Source organism: Molossus molossus, unplaced genomic scaffold (assembly GCF_014108415.1).
Source record: "Molossus molossus isolate mMolMol1 unplaced genomic scaffold, mMolMol1.p scaffold_m16_p_2, whole genome shotgun sequence".
Taxonomy (NCBI): domain Eukaryota; kingdom Metazoa; phylum Chordata; class Mammalia; order Chiroptera; family Molossidae; genus Molossus; species Molossus molossus.
The window spans coordinates 139,106,507-139,128,271 of record NW_023425355.1 but is presented as its reverse complement, the minus strand read 5'-3'; the positions used below and the strand labels follow the sequence as shown (position 1 = coordinate 139,128,271).

The window sequence follows — 21,765 nt, the reverse complement described above, 5'->3', positions numbered from 1 at the left end:
GCCATCTTTCCTTTTCCTTTTCCTTTTCCTTTTCCTTTTCCTTTTCCTTTTCCTTTTCTTTGTAAGAACTGCTGTCCCATTTCTTCTATTCCACATGCTCAGGTACTTCTATCATAGATTTTGCTACAATTAATTTTATATGGACAGTTGCAGCTTTCTTTTCTAATTCAATCAAGATCATTAAGTGAGAAAAACAAACTGCCTTAAACATTTTATTTTAAATTAAAGTATAACTATGCCTTCATTTGGCAATTTTTAGAAATAAAGCCAAGGCGGGTATTCTGATTGGACTGAAGTACTTCTTTCCTTAAAAAGCATGCACATAATGACCCACTGAAATTCTTCTAGATTATTACAGTTTCCCCCAGTCTTTTACTGTCTCATACTAATTTAAGCCTTTTCTGTAGCAATTCATGTTTGCAAAGCATTTTACTTAGTTGTTCTAGAAAAATGAACTCTCTTATCTATTTCATTAATTTCATTAATTAACATATTGTTTAATTAAACTGCATAATTGCAATGATTAGTACAACTGGCTTAAACAGATTTGAGAGCAATCATAACTGCTCTTGGATTTGGCTGGAGGGAGTAGTGATGGGCAGGTAGCAAGGGGAGCAGATCATCCTCATGTTGAAGCAGCTCACTCAAGGTATTTACCACGGAATGAAGCACATGGATTAGTTCAGTTTATTTTGGGTAAGTAGATGTCAATTTGGAGGGCTTCTAGTGTGTTTCCTCACCTTTATTGAGATCCTGGGGCTGTGTTAAACTTCTTTATACTATCCAGAACCAGAAGCAAAGAATTGAGCACAAACTAAGTGCGAATGATTACTTATTTAAATGAGTTTGAAACATTTTACTGCCTGTATAAGCCAGTTAGCTGTCAGTTCAATAATCATAGACAACTATTTTTAGATTTCTAAATAATTTTCTAAGCCCCAACAGTATATTTGATAATGGTCTTTCTAGAGGATTGAAATCCAGGCTGATATACTATTCCAAGCTTCAAAGATATAGGATTTATGGCACTGGAGCGAGGGCTGGAGAGGGCGCTTTCTCCGGGACAAACAAGCTGTCAGAGGCCTTTGTTCCTTTGGTGAGCCCTTCCCTGGGGAGGCAGACAGCAGCCACATCTGGAACTCCAGCAACCTGGCTCACACTGGTAGCCCTGCCCTGGTGATTCCCTGAGGCACTGCCCCGCCCCACCCAACTTTCAGGCCCACCCAAGCTGTTGCCACTTGCTTAACCATAGGATTGGCCTGTCTTGGATCCTGCTTCAGGTTTTTCTTAAATTCTTTCAAACGAGTAGCAACTGGTCTCAGCTAGCCCCATACCGCTCGTTAAGTAATACACAGAAACAAACACAGGGAGACAGCCAAAATGAGGAGACAAAGAAACAGGTCCCAAATGAAAGAACAGAACAAAACCCCAAGAAAAGAACTAAGCGAAATGGAGATAAGCAACCTAACAGATACTGAGTTCAAAATACTGCTTATAAGGATGCTCAATGAACTCAGTGAGAACCTCAGTGAACTTAGTGAGGGCCTCAAGAGCATAATATAGGACGAGTCAGAAATGATGGATGCACAGTCAGAATTGAAGGAGGCATTAACTGAAATAAAGAATAATTTACACAGATTCAATAGTAGAGTATGTAAATCCAAGAAGCAAACCATCGATTTGGAATATAAGGAAGCAGAAAACACCCAATCAGAACATCAAAAAGAAAAAAGAATCCAAAAAAATGAGGATAGTGTAAGGAGCCGCTGGGACAACTTCAAGCGTGCCAACATTCGCATCTTGGGGGTGCCAGAAGGAGAAGAGCGATAACAAGAAATCGAAAACCTGTTTGCAACAATAATGGCAGAAAACTTTCCTAACTTGTTGAAGGAAATAGACATACAAGTCCAGGAAGCACAGAGGGTCCCAAACAAGATGAACCTCAAGAGGCCCACACCAAGACAAATCATCATCGAAATGCAAAAGGTTCAAGACAAAGAGAGTATCTTAAAAGCAGCAAGAGAAAGGCAGCTAGTTACCTACAAGGGAGTTCCCATTAGGCTGTCAGCTGATTTCTCCAAAGAAACTTTGCAGGCCAGAAGGGAGTGGCAAGAAATATTCAGAGTGATGAAAAGCAAGAACCTACAACCAAGATTACTCGATCCTGCAAAGCTGTCATTTAGAATCGATGGCCATATAAAGAGTTTCCCAGACAAGAAAAAGTTAAAGGAGTTCATCACCACCAAACCATTATTATATGAAATGATGAAGGGTCTTTTTGAAGAAAAAGATAAAATATATGAACAAACAAAATGGCAATGAATACATATCTATTGACAATGGAATCTACAAACAAAATGAACAGGCAGAACAGAAACATTCTCGTAGATACAGAGAACATTCTGTTGGTTGCCAGATGGGAGGGGTTTGGGGGAATAGGTGAAAAAGGTGAAGGGATTAAGAAGTACAATTTCATTGCTAGGCTGACAAACCTTAAAGGGAAAGGGGTTGGGGGTGTGGGAAGGAATAAACCAAAGAACTTATATGCATAACCAATGGACACAGACAATAGTGTGGGAAAAGGCGGGAGGGGGCGGGAGTGGGGAGGAGGGGGTCAATGGGGGAAAAATGCGGAACATCTGTAATACATTCTACATTCAACAATAAAGATTTAAAAAATAAAAGTAAAAAATAAAAAAAAAATAAAATCGTGGTTCTCAAAAAAAAAAAAAATGACATAGGATTTAAACTTTTCTATCCTTTTGATCTCCATATAAATGTACAATGTTATTTTCACCACAGCTACAAAGAAGGGGTTCATTGCTAGTATTCTTAGGATCTATTGGTTTTCTGACCATGTAGTTTTTATTTTCTTTGCATTTTTAAAATCACATACTGCAAAGATTTCAGCAGAGGGCTGGTCAAAGGACTTGCTGCCTCAGTAGAAGATTGTGTCAAAGATACTTCTCTCTCGTTTAAAAATTTTAAAGTACTATTTAACTGTCTGCTTAGAAGCCTTAAAAAAAAAACAATGTATCAAAAATTAAGATCACAGAAAAGCATAAGATATCTCAAATACACACTTTTAAAAATAAAAAAAAGTATTAATTCTATTCAACTTATTTTCTATTCAACTCCTTCTCTTCTTCAGGGTATCATTAGAAAGCAATTGCATGGCTTTCCCATACTTACCTCGAAGTTTAAAATGTTGGACTAACTTAAACAATTAGTTAATATCCAGCATTTCCTACTGTTCAAAACTCCACCTGTCTATACTTAAACTAAATCTACTGATGTTTGTCTTTTAAGCACTTCCTGCATCAGTTAATATTTTAATAGTCCTCCTAAATCTCCATTTTATGGAATCTGCCCAGATTATTTTCTGAGCCCAAAGTGTTGTCTATTTATTCCAGCCTAATACACAAAGCATATATATTCATAATATCTATTTAAACAGAATATAGGTGCTTGACATTTTGAAAAGAATAATCGCTTGCTCAGTAGCTCCTACCATCTGTGGCTGGCAGGTGCCATTCTGGTATTAGAAGCAAGATAAAATTGAGGCACTCAAGCCCGGCTGGTGTGGCTCAGTGGTTGAGCATTGACCCATGCTCCAAGGGGTCACTGGTTCGATTCCCAGTCAGGGCACATGCGCAGGTTGTGGGCAAAACAGGCCATGGGGGGCATGCAGAAGGGGGCAATCAATGTTCTCTCTTATTTATGTTTCTCTCTCTCTCTCCTTTCCTATCTCTAAAATCAATAAAGAAAAAATATTTTTAAAAAATTGAGGCAGTCAAGTCAGAAAGCACTTTCTGGATTCTTTCTACAGATTTTATAAATCAGTATTTATTCAATAGCTCTTTCTGCTTTGTCATTTCTTTTTTTCCGGGTGATTTATTCTTGGCCTTTTGTTTTTCTCATTAACACCTCTATTAGGGAGTGAGTAGGAGGAAAGGAAGGAGATAATATTCAAATGAGGTAATCTGGCCCGTAACTCATTGGCTAAAGCACAGTCCCAAGAGGCCACTTTTATGAGCTGGATTCTCTCCAAGGTCCAGTTTACTCTGGACAGATGCACGTTCACTCCCATGCTATAGACTGTGACCCCATTTCCTGCCAGATGTTTTGCACTTGTGGCTCTATGGTCACAGGGGGGACTAGGCCAGTGACTAGAAATGACTCAGGAAAATATGCCTCACCTGCAGAAAAACAAATAGATGTGTAATTTATTCTTCTCCTTTGAACTGTTGAGCTTTATATCTGTAAATTTAGACTAAAGGTCTGTCAGAAAACAAGGCTTTAAATACTGATTAAAACAGGTTTTGAATTATTTGTTAATTTTCCTCTTTATCCTTACAACATTTTAACCAAAATCAAATGTCACTTTTGTAGTGCCCACCAGCTAAGAAAAGTTTTTACATTTTTAAATTGTTGAAAAATACCAAGAGTAGTATTTCATGATATAACTGTGTAGAAACTTCATTTCTTTAATATGACCTTTTCTCTTTTTTTCCCCTTTTGATTCAAACTGGCCCCATTTAGCCCCCTGACTCACCTGCTTCCCTCCTTCTTTGCACTTCCACTCTCTCAATCTCTTAAGCCCTCAGAAGAGTGAGGTTCTGGACAGCATCAAACAGTCTTAGGAACAAAGCCTAGTGTCTGCTGAACTCAGAAACAGAGTTTTAGTCAAATTAAAAATAACATCTAGGCCTCAGTTGTGTTTCAGCTTCAGGCCCAGTAAAGCAGAAAGACCCCACTGGCCCCACACTTGTGAAACCAGACAGAGCAACACCATGACTGACATCAGAACCAGACACAATGGTCAACTAACCTCTACCTTAATACCAACCAATTAATAGACACCATGACCCTAATTCCCTTAAGTCACCATGATTAATGATTTTCCACCTATATAACCCATCCCCTAGAAGGCAAAGGGAGCCAGATGTTAGAGGACTGCCTCACCTATACCTCTGGAATTGGTACATTTCCTTAAATTAACTTTTACTTTCTTTGCTGCAAACTCCTGTTCACATATTATTGGGCTTTGATGTGTACAGGCAAACAAACCCCTTTACTTCAGTAATAATAACACATGAGAAACAGGTGAAACTCACATTTCAGTGGCCATAAATACAGTTTTATTGGAAGAGCCACCCCAATTGTTTCCGTATTTCTTGTGGCTGCTTTTATGTTACAAGGGCAGGAATGTGCTGTTATATCTGAACTAGATGGCCCACAATGATGAACATATTTGCTATTTGACCCTTTACAGAAAGTTTGCTGCCCCTGCTTTTTCTCATTCTACACAGACATTTCTGGTATCTTCACCATCTTAGGAATCATGTGTTTTCTTTATTACTTTCTTTTTGTGCAGATTATTTTGTTTCTCTTGAAATCATAAGTCTGGGGTGTTACCTCGAAAAATGGTTTTACTCTATTTTTAAATGAAGAACTACGTGATATGCAAGATTTTCAAAAGATCATAAACACAAATGATGTTTCATCTCTTCCAGATGGTTACTATAGTTTAATGTGTGTGCACATGGGCCTGTGATACTACAGTAAACCTTCAATTTTGTGGACCTCAATTTAATAAACAAAAGTTCTGGTCCATAGGTCATATGTGAAAATTAACACCTGTTCATTTTTAAATGCTTGTAACAACCAGGCTGGTGTGTTTCAGTGGTTGAGCATCAACCCATGCACCAAGAGTTCAATTCCCAGCCAGGGCACATGCCCAGGTTATGGGCCCAATCCCCAGTGGGAAACATGCAGGAGGCAGCCAATCAATGTTTTCTCTCATCGATGTTTCTATCTCTCTCTTCATCTCTCTCTAAAACATTAAAAAAAAAAAACTTTTAAATGCTCTTAACCAAGATTTGCTTATAATTAAAGTAACAAATTATTTTTTGTTATTAATTCACTGTTATTTTTCACAAATTTTAGTGAATAGATCATATGTTGGAAAAAACACCAGTAATTTTGCCAACATAAATATTATGTATCTACGACTATAGTCTACATATTTAAATGCAAGAATCACCGCCATAAACAATGTTTGGCAAATGATTAGCACATGATCATATTACATCTCTCAAGGTTAGTGGTTCTGTTGTTGCATGGCGTGACTTTCTGCAGCAGTTTTAATGTGAGCCAGCCTATGTTCTAACATGCACTAAAGCCACACCCCAGCTGTGTGCATTTTGTTCACTCATGGTGACTGGTGAATGCACTCATTTACTAGACCTATTCAATATAAATTTAAAATTACAGTAATACACACATAAAAATTTTTTGTGAAATTAAACTTTTCATACATACTTAATTTTAATTACACAAACGTTGTCTACATAAGTGAAAACAGGTAAACTAATTTGTCAATTTTTACCATGCACATTCAGAAAACCTAGTTTATTATATAATGGACACCCCCCCCCCAAATTAATCTATTATACTGAGGTTTTACTGTACTACAATTTTTTCACATTTTCTCAAATGCTAAATAATTGAATTTTGCTTCTGACCCATAATTGGAATGGTACACAGTGAAAGAGGGACTAAACCCTTTTCTACTGTATAAAATCAAAATACATGGGTTTGTGCTACTCTAATTTTTCAGAAAAATTTCAGGCAGTTGAACACCCCTTTGAAGAAGGTAAAGAATGCTTTAAATGGCTCTGGATATGGCCTTCAAACCCCGAGCAGATGTTACAGTAAGCCATCTGTCTGCTGCTAGAAGTGTATTGACCAAGTTGGTGGCCATGTTAGGGCCCCAGGAAGTTCAATGTTGAGGAGACTAGTCTGCCAAAGTGGGGTAGAGAGCACTCAATTTCAAGAGGGTCCTAGAAATGGGATTTTTAGCCTGTACATTGGGGCAGTTAGATGCCCTGCCCACTCCCCTCTCCCCATCCACACCACGCATCAGTGTCTGTGAGGAGCAAGAAAGGATAGAGGGGAGGCTGGTTCTCTTAGTTTAGGTTTTCCCAGAAGCATAGCTTATATGCATATTTGAGTACACAGAATTTATTTGGGAGATAGTCCTAGGAAATGCCAGTCCAAGAAAGTTAGGAAAAAGAAGGCAGACAATGAAGGGTGTGTTATCAAGCACACACGCACTGTGGGCTGCGTGAATACAATCCCACAGGAAATGCTAGGTAAAGGCCTTGAACACAGGCCTCAGAATTATCCCACCTGAGGTGTGAGGTAGCTTCCAGGAATGTTAATTTCCTAGCACTGACTGGGGCAGAACAGCCTTCCCAGGTTTCAGAGAAAGCCTTAGGCCAAGAGACAGACACTATTGGCAGTTGGAAGTTGGTAAGTGGGCCCTGAGGAGCTAGGATGACAAGCTAGAAGGTACGGTCACTGCATTGTCATCATACAAAGAATATGGGGTGGAATATAGGGAGTGAGACTGAGGAGTAGTTGGTTCTGGTCCTGGGTCTAACCCTGGCAAGTTAAATAACTTTCTTTACACTTTACTTTCCTCATCTACAAATATGAGAGTTGGTTGAGCTTAAACATCCTTTCTGGACTAGACTTGACAAGCGATGCATATACAACCCTTAGAATAAGAGAAAACCTCCTTCCATCTCACAAGATGCTCCCCTTAGAGCCCGTTAGAGCTCCATCCCATTGGTAATATGGAGGTTCTCAACATCTTAGCAAAGTGTCAACCCACATAATTTTGCCTGGACCTTATATTGGCACACAGGCTGCATTAAAATGGCTGATGTCATGACTGGTGTTTGTATTCTCTTCCTTTTCTGAACATTCTGGAAGCTGAAAGGTGACTTACCCTGGATGTATTAGGATATAGAGAGACCTGGTGCTAGAGAGAAGGAGGTGTAGTGTTCAATTACATAAAAAGGTTCATCTTACCTTTCCTCCCCTTCAATGGTTTAAATAACACTGTAATTGAACCCAAAGCAACATACACATTACTTACCAATATACGCATTTCCAGAAATGGTGTAAATGAAGCTTGTCCACCCTAAAAAGGGACCAGCAACAATATTAAAAGGTTAATGTCCATAATACCAAAAGGAACAAAGATATAACAATATATTTAATGATATCTGTCTATATGAAATACAAATATATATATATATATATATATATATATATATATATATATATATTTTATTAATCCTCACCTGAGGATATTTTTCCATTGATTTTTAGATAGAGTGGAAGGGAGGGAGAGAAAGAAATATCAATGTGAGGGACATCAACTGGTTGCCTCCCGAATGATCCCAACTGGGGCCAGGGATCAAACCTGCAACCCAGGTACATGCCCTTGACCAGGAATTAAACCTGAGACCTTTTGGTCTGCGGGCAGACATTCTAACTGCTGAGCCAAACCAGTCAGGGCACAGATATATAAATTTATATAACAGGTATAAAAGATAAATTTGAAGCCCAGCCAAATGGTTGAGTGCTTGAGCATTGACCCATGCACCAAGAGGTCTCTTGTTCGATTCCTGGTCAGGGCATATGTCCAGGTTGTGGGCCCAGTCTCCAGTGGGGGGCATGCAGGAGGTGGCCAATTGATGTTCTCTCTCATCGATGTTTCTGTTTCTCTCTCCCTCTCCCTTCCCCTCTCTCTAAAGTCAATAAAGAAAAAAATATTTTTTAAAAAAGATAAATTTGGAGATGAACTCTTTTATTTTCTTTTAGATATATAATTAAAAATTTAAGTTCTGTGAGCTGTTTAAAACACACACTCACACATGCACACATGTGCACACACACACAACTAACCCTAAATGACTTAGCCCCAAATGTTCTAGAGCCACCCAAGTAGACAGTGTACAATTTGCTTGGCTATATATCTATCTATATCTATATGCCAACAGCTGTATTAACAAACTGTCCCATCTAGTTGTAACATCATGCTAATGACTGCAACACACCAGTCTGGCTTATCTTCAGTTCATTGTGCTTCTTTCTCTCCAGGAAGAGAATGCTAGAAATATGCTTTTCTTTTCTTAGTTGCACTTTAGTTTCTAGTGAACCCATTTCTTTTTATCTATCCTAAAGCAGAGCATGAGATCCAGGGATACATAATCTTTGGGGGCACAAATGGGCTTTGGATGGCCTGTGTACTCCCTGGAACTGTCCCCACAATTTTTCCAGTGTGGACATTTTTCTGTTAAGAGGGTACACAGCATTCACCAGATTCCTACTGTGATCCATGGGGCCAAGAGCTCAGAACCATGGGCCACCTGCTGTTGGCTCTCTGAGTACCAACACTGCATTTTCATGGACAATTATGCATTATACCCATGGCCCAGAAGAGATGCTGGGAGACATGAATCTAGAAATGAATGGCAAGCTCAAAATGGAATTAGGGTATTACTCTGTGCCTTAAGTGGCAAAGGAAAAGATGTGGGAAGTGAATGCAGGGCAGAGTTCAAGGTGGAAGAGCAGGGCCCTAACTGGAGTCTGTGCGAGAACCAATGTGGTGACACAGTAAGCAAAACAATGGCAGGGGTGAAAGGATCAGAGAGGACATCTCTAGGGATGTGGGTGAGATGGCAGGTGGGTTGAAATGTGCAAAAGAGGCACTAAAGAAAAGGTATAACTGATAAAACAACATAAATTGAGACTGTTTCAAAAAATCTGAAGGATGGCCAAAAAAGACTAGGATGCCAGGGGGACACTTTTTCACCCTTCTATTTCAGTGTTTCCTCTCTGAGATTTTACTAGAAAAGCTTTAAGCCTCTGGAGGTAACATAATTTGCTCATTGTTCACTTATACTTTTTCTTCCTTTTGACCCACTCGTTCAGTCTTCTCAGATCAGTCTATCATCATGTAGTGAACATTTACCACTCACTGTGGGTGGACATAGGAAGATGAATAAGACAGTCAACTTTTCAAATCGTGTAATTTTAGAGGGAAGTTCATGGTAGATGCTGAAAATATATGCTAACAATTCACAGCCCCATTCCATGTGTCTTATCCGTATGGATTGGCTCTATTAGAGGACTTCTCTCTGTGTTTTGTAATTGTTGCTAAAGTTCCCTAGTCCTATGTAGCCTGATGTATAATAAAACTCTCTAACAAAACCCCTTCCTTAGCTACTTTTTTAAACGTTTTGCCATTGAAAATTGTTTAAATTTCTTTTTCAAAGTGTAAATGTCCTTATTGAGTGTTCCATTATAAAAAGTAATAGACATTTAACTTGAAAATACAGGGGTGGGCAAAAGTAGGTTTACAATTGTGAAAGACACTTTTGAGTTAATAAAGCTACTGTAATAATCTGGCTGTCTTTTCCCATACAAAAAACTGTAAACCTACTTTTGCCCATGGCTACATTTTAAGACCCTGAAAGTGTGTGATGTTATCTAAACAGAAAATCTTTCTGCAGTCTTCATATTTACCCTGACATAAATACTGTGAGCAATTCTATATTTGTACATTGTTTCTTTTATATTTTATGCAATATATATTGTTTGCTTAAAAACTAGTATTAACTCAATCATCTGTTCGGATACTTTCCCAGGTCAAAATGTAGAGAAATAACTCATCCTTGGGAAAGACTGCAAAGTATTCCATTGTAAGGACATGTTGTAATTTATATAAGGTATTGAAAAAGTAATGGTTTCTGAGTTTGACAAAACCTCAAAGTTTTCAGTTGTCCAACTGGGTTTTTATTTGGGATTATTTTGATTGTTCTAATATCATATCTCCTCTACCCTCTTTGCTTCATTCATATTCACCCCTGCCCCCCCAAGCAGAAAACTAGTCTACACATAATTGCCTGGGTCTGTTTTCTTTCCCTTTTTAACTTCTTACATGAACCAAAGCACCAAACATTTGCTTAAAGGAATGGCCAAGTCAATTTATTAAGTATATTTACCTATTTTTGCTTTGTGAAAAAGTCTTCTATTAGGATATAGAGTCCAACACTTCATTAGTAATAACATAATTCATCTTACTGGTTAGAAGGCACAGAGTTTAGAGGGAATGGTATAAGAACAGGGGGTGATTTCCTCTCCCCCCCTCTTTTATTTTATATTATTATTATTTTTTTGTTACAGATGTTTCTCCTTTTTTACCCTATGGCACCCCCCTCCCCACCCCACCCCCGCCCCGTCCCCGGTTTTGTTGTCCTGGTCATGCATACATGCATATAAGTTCTGTGGTTTAGATACTCCCACCCCCTCACCCCCTCTTCTGAGGGATGTCAGTCTGTGCCCTACTTCCATGTTTCTGGGTCTACCATATTCCTCAGACTGTTATGTTCATTATATTCCATATATAAGTGAGATCATGTGGTATTTGTCTTTTTCTATTTGGCTTCTTTCACTTAGGATAATACTTTCCAGGTCCCTCCATGTCGTCTCAAAGGATAAGAGATCTTTCTTTCTTACCGCTGCATAGTACTCCATTGTGTATATGTACCACTGCTTTTTTATCCATTCATCTACTGATGGACACTTGGGCTGTTTCCAGATCTTAGCTATTGTAAATAGTGCTGCTATGAACATCGGGGTACATATATTCTTCCTGATTGGTGTTTCAGGCTTCTTAGGCTATATTCCTAGGAGCGAGATCACTGGGTCAAAAGGAAGTTTAATTTTTAATTTTTGAGGTAACACCATATTGTTTTCCATAGTGGGTGCACCAGTCTGCATTCCCACCAGCAGTGTATTAGAGTCCCCTTTTCTCCACACCCTCACCAACACTTGTTGTTTGATGATTTGTTGATGGCGACCATTCTGACATGTGTGAGGTGATACCTCATTGTTGTTTTAATCTGCATCTCTCTGATGATTAGTGATGTTGAGCATTTCTTCATATGTCTCTTGGCCATTTGTATGTCCTGTTTGGAGAGGTGTCTATTCAGCTCCTCTGCCTGTTTTTTATTTGGGTTCTTTGTGTTTCTTTTGTTGAGTTGTATGAGCACTCTATATATATTGGAAATTAACCCCTTATCTGATATATCATTGGCAATTATGTTCTCCCATACAGTGAGTTGCCTTTCCATTTTGATGACTGTTTCTTTTGCTGTGCAGAAGATTTTTAGTTTAATGTAGTCCCATGTGTTCATTTTTTCCTTTGTTTCTGTTGCCTTAGGTGACGTATCAGTGAAAATTCTGCTACGTATGATGTCCGCAATTTTGTTGCCTACATTTTCTTCTAGAATTTTTATGGATTCACAGGTCACATTTAAGTCTTTTATCCATTTTGAGTTTATTTTTGTGTATGGTTTAAGGTGATGGTCTAGTTTCATTTTTTTGCATGTAGCTGTCCAATTTTCCCAACACCATTTATTAAAGAGTCTGTCTTTACTCCACTGTGTGCTCTTGCCACCTTTGTCAAATATCAATTGAGCGTATTGCCTTGGGTCCATTTCTGGGTTTACAGTTCTGTTCCACTGGTCTATATGCCTGTTCTTGTGCCAGTACCAGGCTGTTTTGATTACAGTTGCTTTGTAGTATAACCTGATATCTGGTATTGTGATCCCACCTACTTTGTCCCTCTTTCTCAAAATTGCTGTGGCTCTTCGGGGACTTTTTTGGTTCCATATGAACCTTTGAAGTATTTGTTCTAGTTCTGTGAAATATGTTGTTGGTATTTTTATGGGGATTGCATTGAATTTATAGATTGCTTTGGGTAGTATGGACATTTTAATGATGTTATCCAATCCATGATGAAGGTATGTGCTTCCACTTTTTTATATCTTCCTCTATTTCTTTTTTCAATGTCCTGTAGTTTTCTGCAAATAGGTCCTTTACTTCTTTGGTTAAGTTTATTCCTAGGTATCTTAATTTTTTTGGCGCGATGGTAAATGGGATTGTTTTTTCAGTTTCTCTTTCTGTGAGTTCATCATTGGCGTACAAGAATGCCGTCGATTTCCTGACGTTAATTTTGTATCCTGCTACTTTGCCAAATTCATTTATTAAGTCTAGTAGATTTTTGATGGAGTCTTTAGGGTTTTCTATGTATAATATCATGTCATCTGCAAATAATGACAGTTTCACTTCCTTCTTTCCAATTTGAATCCCTTTTATTTTTTCCTCATGCCTGATTGCTGTGGCTAAGACTTCCAGTACTATGTTAAATAAGAGTGGCGAAAGTGGACATCCCTGTCTTGTTCCTATTCTTAATGGAAATGTTTTTAGTTTCTGCCCATTGAGTATGATGTTGGCTGTAGGTCTTTCATATATGGCCTTTATTATGTCGAGATATGATCCCTCTATTCCCACATTGCTGAGCGTTTTTATCAGAAATGGATGCTGGATTTTGTTGAAGGCTTTTTCGGCATCTATTGATATGATCATGTGGTTTTTATTCTTCATTTTGTTTATGTAGCGTATCACATTTATTGATTTGCGAATATTGTACCAGCCTTGCATCCCTGGAATGAATCCAACTTGGTCATGGTGAATAATTTTTTTGATGTGTTGCTGGATCCGATTTGCTAGTATTTTGTTCAGGATTTTGGCGTCTATGTTCATCAGGGATATTGCCCTGTAGTTTTCTTTCTTTGTAGTGTCTTTTTCTGGTTTTAGAATTAGAATTATGCTGGCCTCATAGAACGTGTTTGGAAGTCTTCCTTCTTGAATTTTTTGAAATAGTTTGTGGAAAATGGGTGTTAGTTCTTTTTTGAATGTTCGGTAAAACTCCCCCATCCGGGCCTGGGCTTTTGTTTGCTGGGAGAGTCTTGATAACCTCTTCAATTTCCTTAGTTGTTATTGGTCTGTTCAAGTTTTCTCTCTCTTCCCAGTCCAGTTTTGGGAGACTGTGTGTTTCTAGAAATTTGTCCATTTTGCTTAGATTGTCGAATTTGTTGCCATATAGTTGTTCATCCCCCCTTCTTTTAAACATCCATCTACACTTGCTTTGTTGAATTTCCATGAAGCACTGTTTCTTAAAGACGTAATACAACAAGAGCCAAATTGAGTGAATGCTTACTGTGCATTTAAGAACCACCACATTTTAGAAGAATTCCTTCTCTGCCTTACATCAGCAAAGAGTTCTCTTGTGAGATTTTCAAATGCTTCTCCACTTTCTATCTCCCTCGACCTCTCCTCACACTTTTATGTCCTACACCAAAAATTGATACCATCCCCACATTTTTATTGTGCTGTCAGAGTTCACTGGCCCTGCAGTTTCCTGTCTTCTACAAATGTCCTCTCCAAGCTACTGGCTCTCTACAGCTGGGACGTTCTTCCCTTCCCTTAGGCAATAACAAAGAAAATGAGTTGGGATGGAGGTCACATTTCACCCCTGGCCTTGTAGGATGGTTTAATCAGTAACACATTTAAGTCAGAGCTCCCTTAGTCAAACATAAAAAATGTAAAATTTTTCTTTTAAATATGTAAATCATTTTCTGTGGCATTTGCTCTCATTTCCATGGAGGTTCCCAATTCTTGAAAAGGTCCCTAGTGAGAGCTTTACTTGGCCTACATTCCTTGCCTTAATCCCAGCTCATTTTCTTCCTGCCTCTCAGTCTTAGAGTTCATTAGTTCAATGAACTTTACAACTATTCCTTACACATATATGTGTAGAAAAGTAGAAAAACAGCCTGGTGACACACCAAATCCTTAACAAAGGTCAGCTGTGGAGAGGGAAGAAATGAGATAAATGTGGCTAAGAAGAGAATGAAACTCTCCCTAAACTCTGGGTCACACAAGTGGCTTGAGCCCAGATTAAACTAAAACAATACGTTATTATTATTTCTTGGTTTCATTTGAATAGACGTTACCTCCTCTTCAAATATACAGTATTCACAATTTGTTTTTAATTGCTGAGAAAATTTCAGAAAATAATCCAAAATGTAGTTATAGTGATAAAATTATATTTTAGACTGTAAAATAGAAACAAGTGTTTGAACTTGGACTAAAGCCAAGGTGACAGACAATTAAGAACTAAAATAGGGTTAAATAAAGCTTCAGAAAACAATAAAAGCCTGAAATAAGCAGAGAATGTAATAAATACCCCTAGTTATCATAGGACATATTTAGACACCTGACTGACTGGTTTTAAGAGAAAAATATTTTTAAACAAGACCTGCAAAATATGAAAAAAATATACCTTTGTCAAAATTGAAATATGTTTCAATTCTTAGAATAGTTTCTTACTTTACATGGACTCAATGTAAGAATAAATTAAAGATGATTAATTCTCTTGAAGATGATATATCAGAAAAACAGAATACAATCTTCAAACAGGTGATATTATTCGTTTGAATTTTTCAAAAATAGTCATTTTTATAACCTATCTGCAAAATCTTGGGTTTATTTACCCATATACCCAAAGCACTACCACTGGAGTATTGGTCAGTAAAGTTCCATTAATTTGTCTGGGCTTTAGTGAAAGGCAAACTGTATGGGTTAGAAATCTTAGCTTTGTCAACACTCACTTGCTAGTTGACCTTGAGAAAGTTACTTAACCTCTGTATTTCTGTTTCCTCATCTGGACAATGGGATAATCACAGTCCTTACCTCAGGAAGTTGTGAGGATTGCAGATATTAGCACAGGGGAAGTTCTTAGAACGGTTTCTGGCAAACAGTAGGCACTTAACAAATGTTAGCTATGATTACCATTATCACTACAAGATGATTCAGTGAGTGAACTATTAGCTCCTGAAAATGTTCATGATATTTCCCATCATAAATTTTTGCCATTTTTTTTTCTCTTTTTCAAAACCACCTTTTAAAAGTCACACCTACCCATACAGGAAAGTCAATTCCAGGTATAGATATATTAAAAGAAAAGGCAAAACAAGAAAGCATCTATACCAGAGAGAACATTTTTATGATTTGGGGTTAGGGAAAGACTATTAAAGAAGCCACAGAAAGCACTAACCATTAGAAAATAAATTGATACATTGAAATAGTTTTTGTTTATTAAAATATAGAAAATATAATAATATAGAAGAGTGGAAAACAGGCAAAAGAGAGAAGATATGTAACACAAGAAGCTGACAATGACTAGTATTCAGAATATATAAAGAGTTTCTACAAGTCAATATTAAAAAGACAGACAAACTACCCAAAGGAAAATGATATGACAATTTTATATTTCAGGTTCTGGTTCATGTTTATCACTGCTCTGAAGACTTATGATTAACATCCATAACTGTTACGAGTATATTCTAAGTATGAGGGGAATTGTGACTCAATATTCTAATGTACTACTGGTAGATAAACAACTTTGTAAAAACTATCCATGAATTAAATAATGTATTGTATATAGTGAACAAAATAAAAATCACTCTTGTCTCTATTTATGAAAACACCTAAAAGCCTAAAATTCTACATGAATCATTCATGTTTGGGGCATTCTCCTTTAAAAAGCAGATAATGAACAAAACAAGCTGATGCACAAAATGGACCCAGAGACATAGACGTAGGGTACAGACTAACAAACCTCAGAAGAGGGGGACGGGGTGGGGAAGGATGAGATAAACCACAGAACTTACGTGCATGTATGCGTAACTATGGACATAGACAACAATACTGGGGACAAGGTGGGGGTGGGATCGGGAGGAGGGCGTCAATAGGTGAAAAAGGAGAAACATCTGTAACAAAAATAAATTAATAAAAAAATATTTTTTTAAAAAAGCAGATAATGAAAATGAAAATACAAATACATTTAGGCAGGAACTCTGAGGAGAACTCACCATGTGTTTCTCCAGGTTCACTCAAATTTTAAAAAAATCACCAACCAGAGGAAAAAAATCACTACTTCATTTTGAGTTGTTGATGTTATGGAAAAATGTGTGGCACTATGAATCAAGATCATAAGCTTGGTGAGTTGACTCTAAGATGTCCACTGCCTCCTGGCATTCAAGCCCTGTTTAATCCCCTCCCTCCAAGTGCAGGCTGCACCTAGCAACCTGGTTCTAAGGAACAGAATAAGGCAAAAGTGATGGGCTGACACTTTTGAGATTAGGTTATATAAAGACTCTGGCTTTCATCTTACTCTCCCTTTTTGGTTGTCTCACTTGTCAGTTCAGATGAAGCCAGCTGCCATGTTGTGAGCTGCCCTATGGACAGGCCCATGTGGCAAGGAACTGACAGCAGACTGTAGCCAACAACCCTCAAGAAACTGAATGCTACCAACAGCCACATGGTATGAGCTTGGAAGTGCATTCTTCCTACTTGAGTCCTGGGATAACTGCAGCTGTGAATGACACCAATTGCAGCCCTTGTAAGAGTCCCTGAGCCAGAGGACACAGCTACACCTTGAGCCACTGTAAAATAACAAATGTTGTTTTAAACCACTAAGTTGTGGGGTAACTTGTTATGCAGCAATATAATAACCAACACAATGAGACTTATTTAAACATACCCTAATGTGATTTACTGAGTAGCTATCATATGCATGCCCTTAAAATCTACTTTCTAATTTTTTGAGGTAACACCATAGTGTTTTCCATAGTGGCTGCACCAGTCTGTATTCCCACCAGCAGTGTACTACAGTCCCCTTTTCTCCACACCCTCGCCAACACTTGTTGTTTGATGATTTGTTGATGGCGGCCATTCTGACAGGTGTGAGGTGATACCTCATTGTTGTTTTAATTTGCATCTCTCTGATGATTAGTGATGTTGAGCATTTCTTCATATGTCTCTTAGCCATTTGTATGTCCTGTTTGGAGAGGTGTCTATTTAGTTCCTCTGCCCATTTTTTAATTGGGTTCTTTGTCTTCCTTTTGTTGAGTTGTATGAGCACTGTATATATTTTGGAAATTAACCCCTTATCTGATGTATTGTTGGCAATTATGCTCTCCCAAACAGTGGGTTGCCTTTCCATTTTGATGGTTGTTTCTTTTGCTGTATTTCCAATAGCTAGGATCTGGAAACAGCCCAAGTGTCCATCAGTAGACGAATGGATAAAAAAGTTGTGGTACATATATACACAATACAGTACAATGCATCTGTAAGAAAGAAAGATCTCTTATCCTTTGAGACAACATGGAGGGACCTGGAAAGTATTATCTTAAGCAAAACAAGCCAAGCAGAGAAGGACAAATATCACATGATCTCACTTATTTGTGGAATATAATGAACATAACAGTCTGAGGACTAGGGTAGACCCAGAGACGTGGAAGTAGGGTACAGACTGACAACCCTCAGAAGAGGAGGTAGTGGGCAGAGGGAAGAGATAAACCATATGCATGTATGCATAACCAATGGACACGAACAACAAAGCCGGGGATGGGGTGGGGGGTGATGGGGAAGAGGGTGTCAATGGGGAAAAAAAGGAGAAACATCTGTAACAAAAATAAATTAGTAAAATTAAAAAAAATCTACTTTCTAAAAAAACGTGTTTTGAAGCATTTATTCCACTCCCCAACTTCATTAACATGTAATTGATGTGGCTCCTTGCCTTTTTCTCCCAAGAGGTAAACACAGAAGCACAAATGTATTAATATTTAAGAGGGTGCATTAGTTTCCTATTGCTGCTGTAACATATTGCTTCAAATTTGGTAGCTTAAAACAACAAAACATTATTATCTTATAGTTCTAGAGGTCAATATGCAAACATGGGTTTCAATAGTCTAAATTCAAGGTGTTGGCTGGGCAGTGTTCTTTCTGGAAGTTTTAGAGGAGAATTTGCTTCCTCGCCTTTTGTAGCTTTTAGAGGCTGCCCCTATATCTTGGCTGGTGGCCTCCTTCCATTTCAAAACCAACAGTTGCATCACTCTGACCTCTACTTCCATGGTCACCTCTCTCTCTCTCTCTCTCTCTCTCTCCCTCTCCCCCCCTACTCTGACTCCTATCTCCCTCTTTCATTTATACAGATCCTTATGATTATATTGGGTCCATCTGGATTACCCAGGCTAACCTCCCCGTCTCAAGACCCTTAATTTAGTCACACATGCAACACACCTTTACCATGTAAGGTAACATATTCACAAATTCCAGAAATTAGAGCATAGATATTTTGGTGGAGCCATTCTTCTGCTTACCACAGAGGGGTAGGCTATATATGTTCTAAAGAAATTTTGTTGATTGATATACATATACTATAAAGTTAAAAGTTGAGGGGTGTAAACAAAGTCTTATAAAATTAAGTTTTTTCATACCGTAACAACTCTTCACTTTTAACATTCCGGATCAAGTTTTTAAAAACCTAGTAGCAGGCCTGGCTGGTGTGGCTCGGTGGTTAAGCATTGACCCATGTACCAAGAGGTCACTGGTTCAATTCCCAGTCAGGGCACATGCCCAAATTGTGGGCCAAATCCCCAACTGGGGGGGGCATGCAGGAGGCGGCCAATCGATGTTCTCTCTAATCGATTTTTCTATCTCTCTCCCCCTCTCCTTTCCTCTCTCTCTAAAATCAATAAAGAATACAAAATACTTTTTTAAAAAAGAAAAGAATACCTTTTAAAAATAAATAAATAAAAATAAAAACCTAGTAGCAGAGGTGCTATAAAGAAAGATGGGGAGACCTGGCCGTTTTGGCTCAGCAGTTAGAGCATCAGCCTGTGGTCCAGAGAGACCCAGGTTCGGTTCCCGCTAAGGGCGTGTACCTCGGTTGCAGTTTGTCTCCGGCCCTGGTTGGGTGTGCAGGTGGCAGCCACTCGATGTGTCCCTTTCACATCGATGTTTCTCTCTCTCTCTCTTCCTCTCTCTCCCTCCTGCGCTGTCTGAATAAAAAATTGAAAAATATCCTTGGGTGAGGATAAATATATATAAAGAAAGATGGAGAGTGGCTGTTGAGGGCCAAATTTTGATGCAGTCAGTCATAAGACAAAGGGGACATGAGGACCACAAGGTACAAATTTTTGGAAAAGATTGATATTTTCCTAGAAATACAGACTTATGTCCTTCTTGGTGAATATAACAAACAGTGTTATCTGTATATCAGTTTATAGCAAGGAAAATCAGATTGCTTCACAAGAGATTGTAAAAGTCATTGCAGAGAGAGAAAGAGAGAGAGAGAGAGAGAGAGAGAGAGAGAGAGAGAGAGAGAGAGAGAGAGAGAAACAACTACTTACTCTTATTTTAGCCAAGAACTAACATGAAAAACGTGTGGCCAATGTGAAAAGAATCCGGTACTGTCAGAAACTTGACAAATTGGATTATTTGTAAGTGATGCAGTGTGCAGCTCCATTCCTGATATTAACTGCCTTCCAAATCATCAATGTATGAAACATCTGTTTTCTGCAAGATTAGCACAACTCCACAGAAATGTGCCTCGCCCAAAGGAAATAAAGGGATGGCAAAAATCTATTCAAATACTATTTATGGGAAGAAATTAAAAAAAGAAAATTAGTCTGATTCATGAGAAATGTTTCCAGCCTTCCTAAACTGGACGTCCTTTGGGAAATGTGCATTTTCCTGGTATCAGGAATGGGATAGTAGCAATGAATGCCTTTTTTCTAGCCCATTCATTTGGTAATGATACAATGAAGTCAACATCAGTCAGATTGCAAAGCATATGCAAAAGCCAAGCATAGCCCACATATCCATGTCAAGTCTATTTACCGTGAGTAACAAAAACAATAAAAATATTATAAATAAAACATGTCCAGAATCCAGCCAGTGAGCTATACATTTTAAGGAATATTTGATACAGCAAAGTACCCAAATAAAATTAATTTAGACAGTCCTTGGATTTTAAAATGGAATTTGACCTAGACACAGAGATCAACCTCAGAATGAAAGATACACACAGACTAAAAATAAAGGGATGGAAAAAATATTGCAGGCAAATGGAAAGATGTTTTGTTTTTTGTTTTTTTAAATGACAAAAGGTGACCTTGACTTAAATGACTTGATAGTAAAATGTATACAGCATAATTTTACCAGCCAGTATGTCTGATTACAGGCAGCCAGAACTATTAAGTCTGTAAATAATAAGTGCTTTATAAGATCTGAATTGTTTGTCTGGTAATGGACAGAGGAGTCTCAAACTTTGGATTTGTCACCTAATGCAAGCATGAATGAGTATGAGAGAGAGAGAAAGAGAGAGAGAGAGAGAGAGAGGAGAGAGGGAGGAGAGAGGGAGATGGAGAGGAAGAGGGAGAGAACACTATAACTAGAAGTGATGTATTAAAAAGACAGCATCCTCTGCTTTATAGCTGGATTTATAAAAGACTTGTTTAAAGTGGGTTTTCAGTGACTCAGTAATAAATGTGCATTTTTAAGTTACTTGCTTTTGTTTACTCCAAAAAATGTTTTAGAAAATAAATTTTAGGTTTAAAATTCATTGTGACAAAATAATATAGAAGCATAGCTTTGTTAACTGAGAGATACACATTGTCTCATGAAGTAATATAGGGTGGCGGCTAAGTATAAAACAAAAATTGACATGAACCATACACGGCACTGGTGGGGTCACGGAGAAACTGATACTCTCACACACAGCTGATGGAAAGTGTGACTGCCTTTTGGACTGCAGCCTGACAATGCCCTTTAAAATTAAACATGGATATACCTTGTGATCATCCCTGGAAACCTGACATATCAAAATAAGGCCCCATATGAAAGGACATGTGTACAGGGATATGCATTGCAGGCCAGTGTACAGTAACCAAGCGCTAGGAACAAAGTGAGCGCCCATTGATAAGAAATAGCTAAATGCATTGCAGTCAACCTATGGCATAGAATACCTCCATTTAAGAGAGCCACATGAGTAGATTGGGAAGGATTTCCATGAGGTATAGTTTGGTCAAAAAAGCAAGATGCAAAAAATGCATTTAAAATATGATTCCATTTTAGTAAAACAATTATAAAATAACCTCATATATGTGTATATTTACATGCATGTATATGTCAGTGTACAAAAGTAAGTGT

At 38.0% G+C, this 21,765-nt stretch overlaps 1 protein-coding gene across 2 annotated transcripts in view; it reads right to left on the bottom strand.

Annotated features, from left to right (window-relative positions):
* Positions 1 to 21,765, bottom strand: part of PIR (pirin) — a 97,303-nt gene that overhangs the window by 16,432 nt on the left and 59,106 nt on the right. For both annotated transcript variants that reach the window (XM_036271285.1, XM_036271286.1), the window contains exon 7: positions 7,949 to 7,993. In XM_036271285.1, the coding sequence (XP_036127178.1) occupies positions 7,949 to 7,993 (45 nt within the window). The remainder of the gene's footprint in view (positions 1 to 7,948; positions 7,994 to 21,765) is intronic.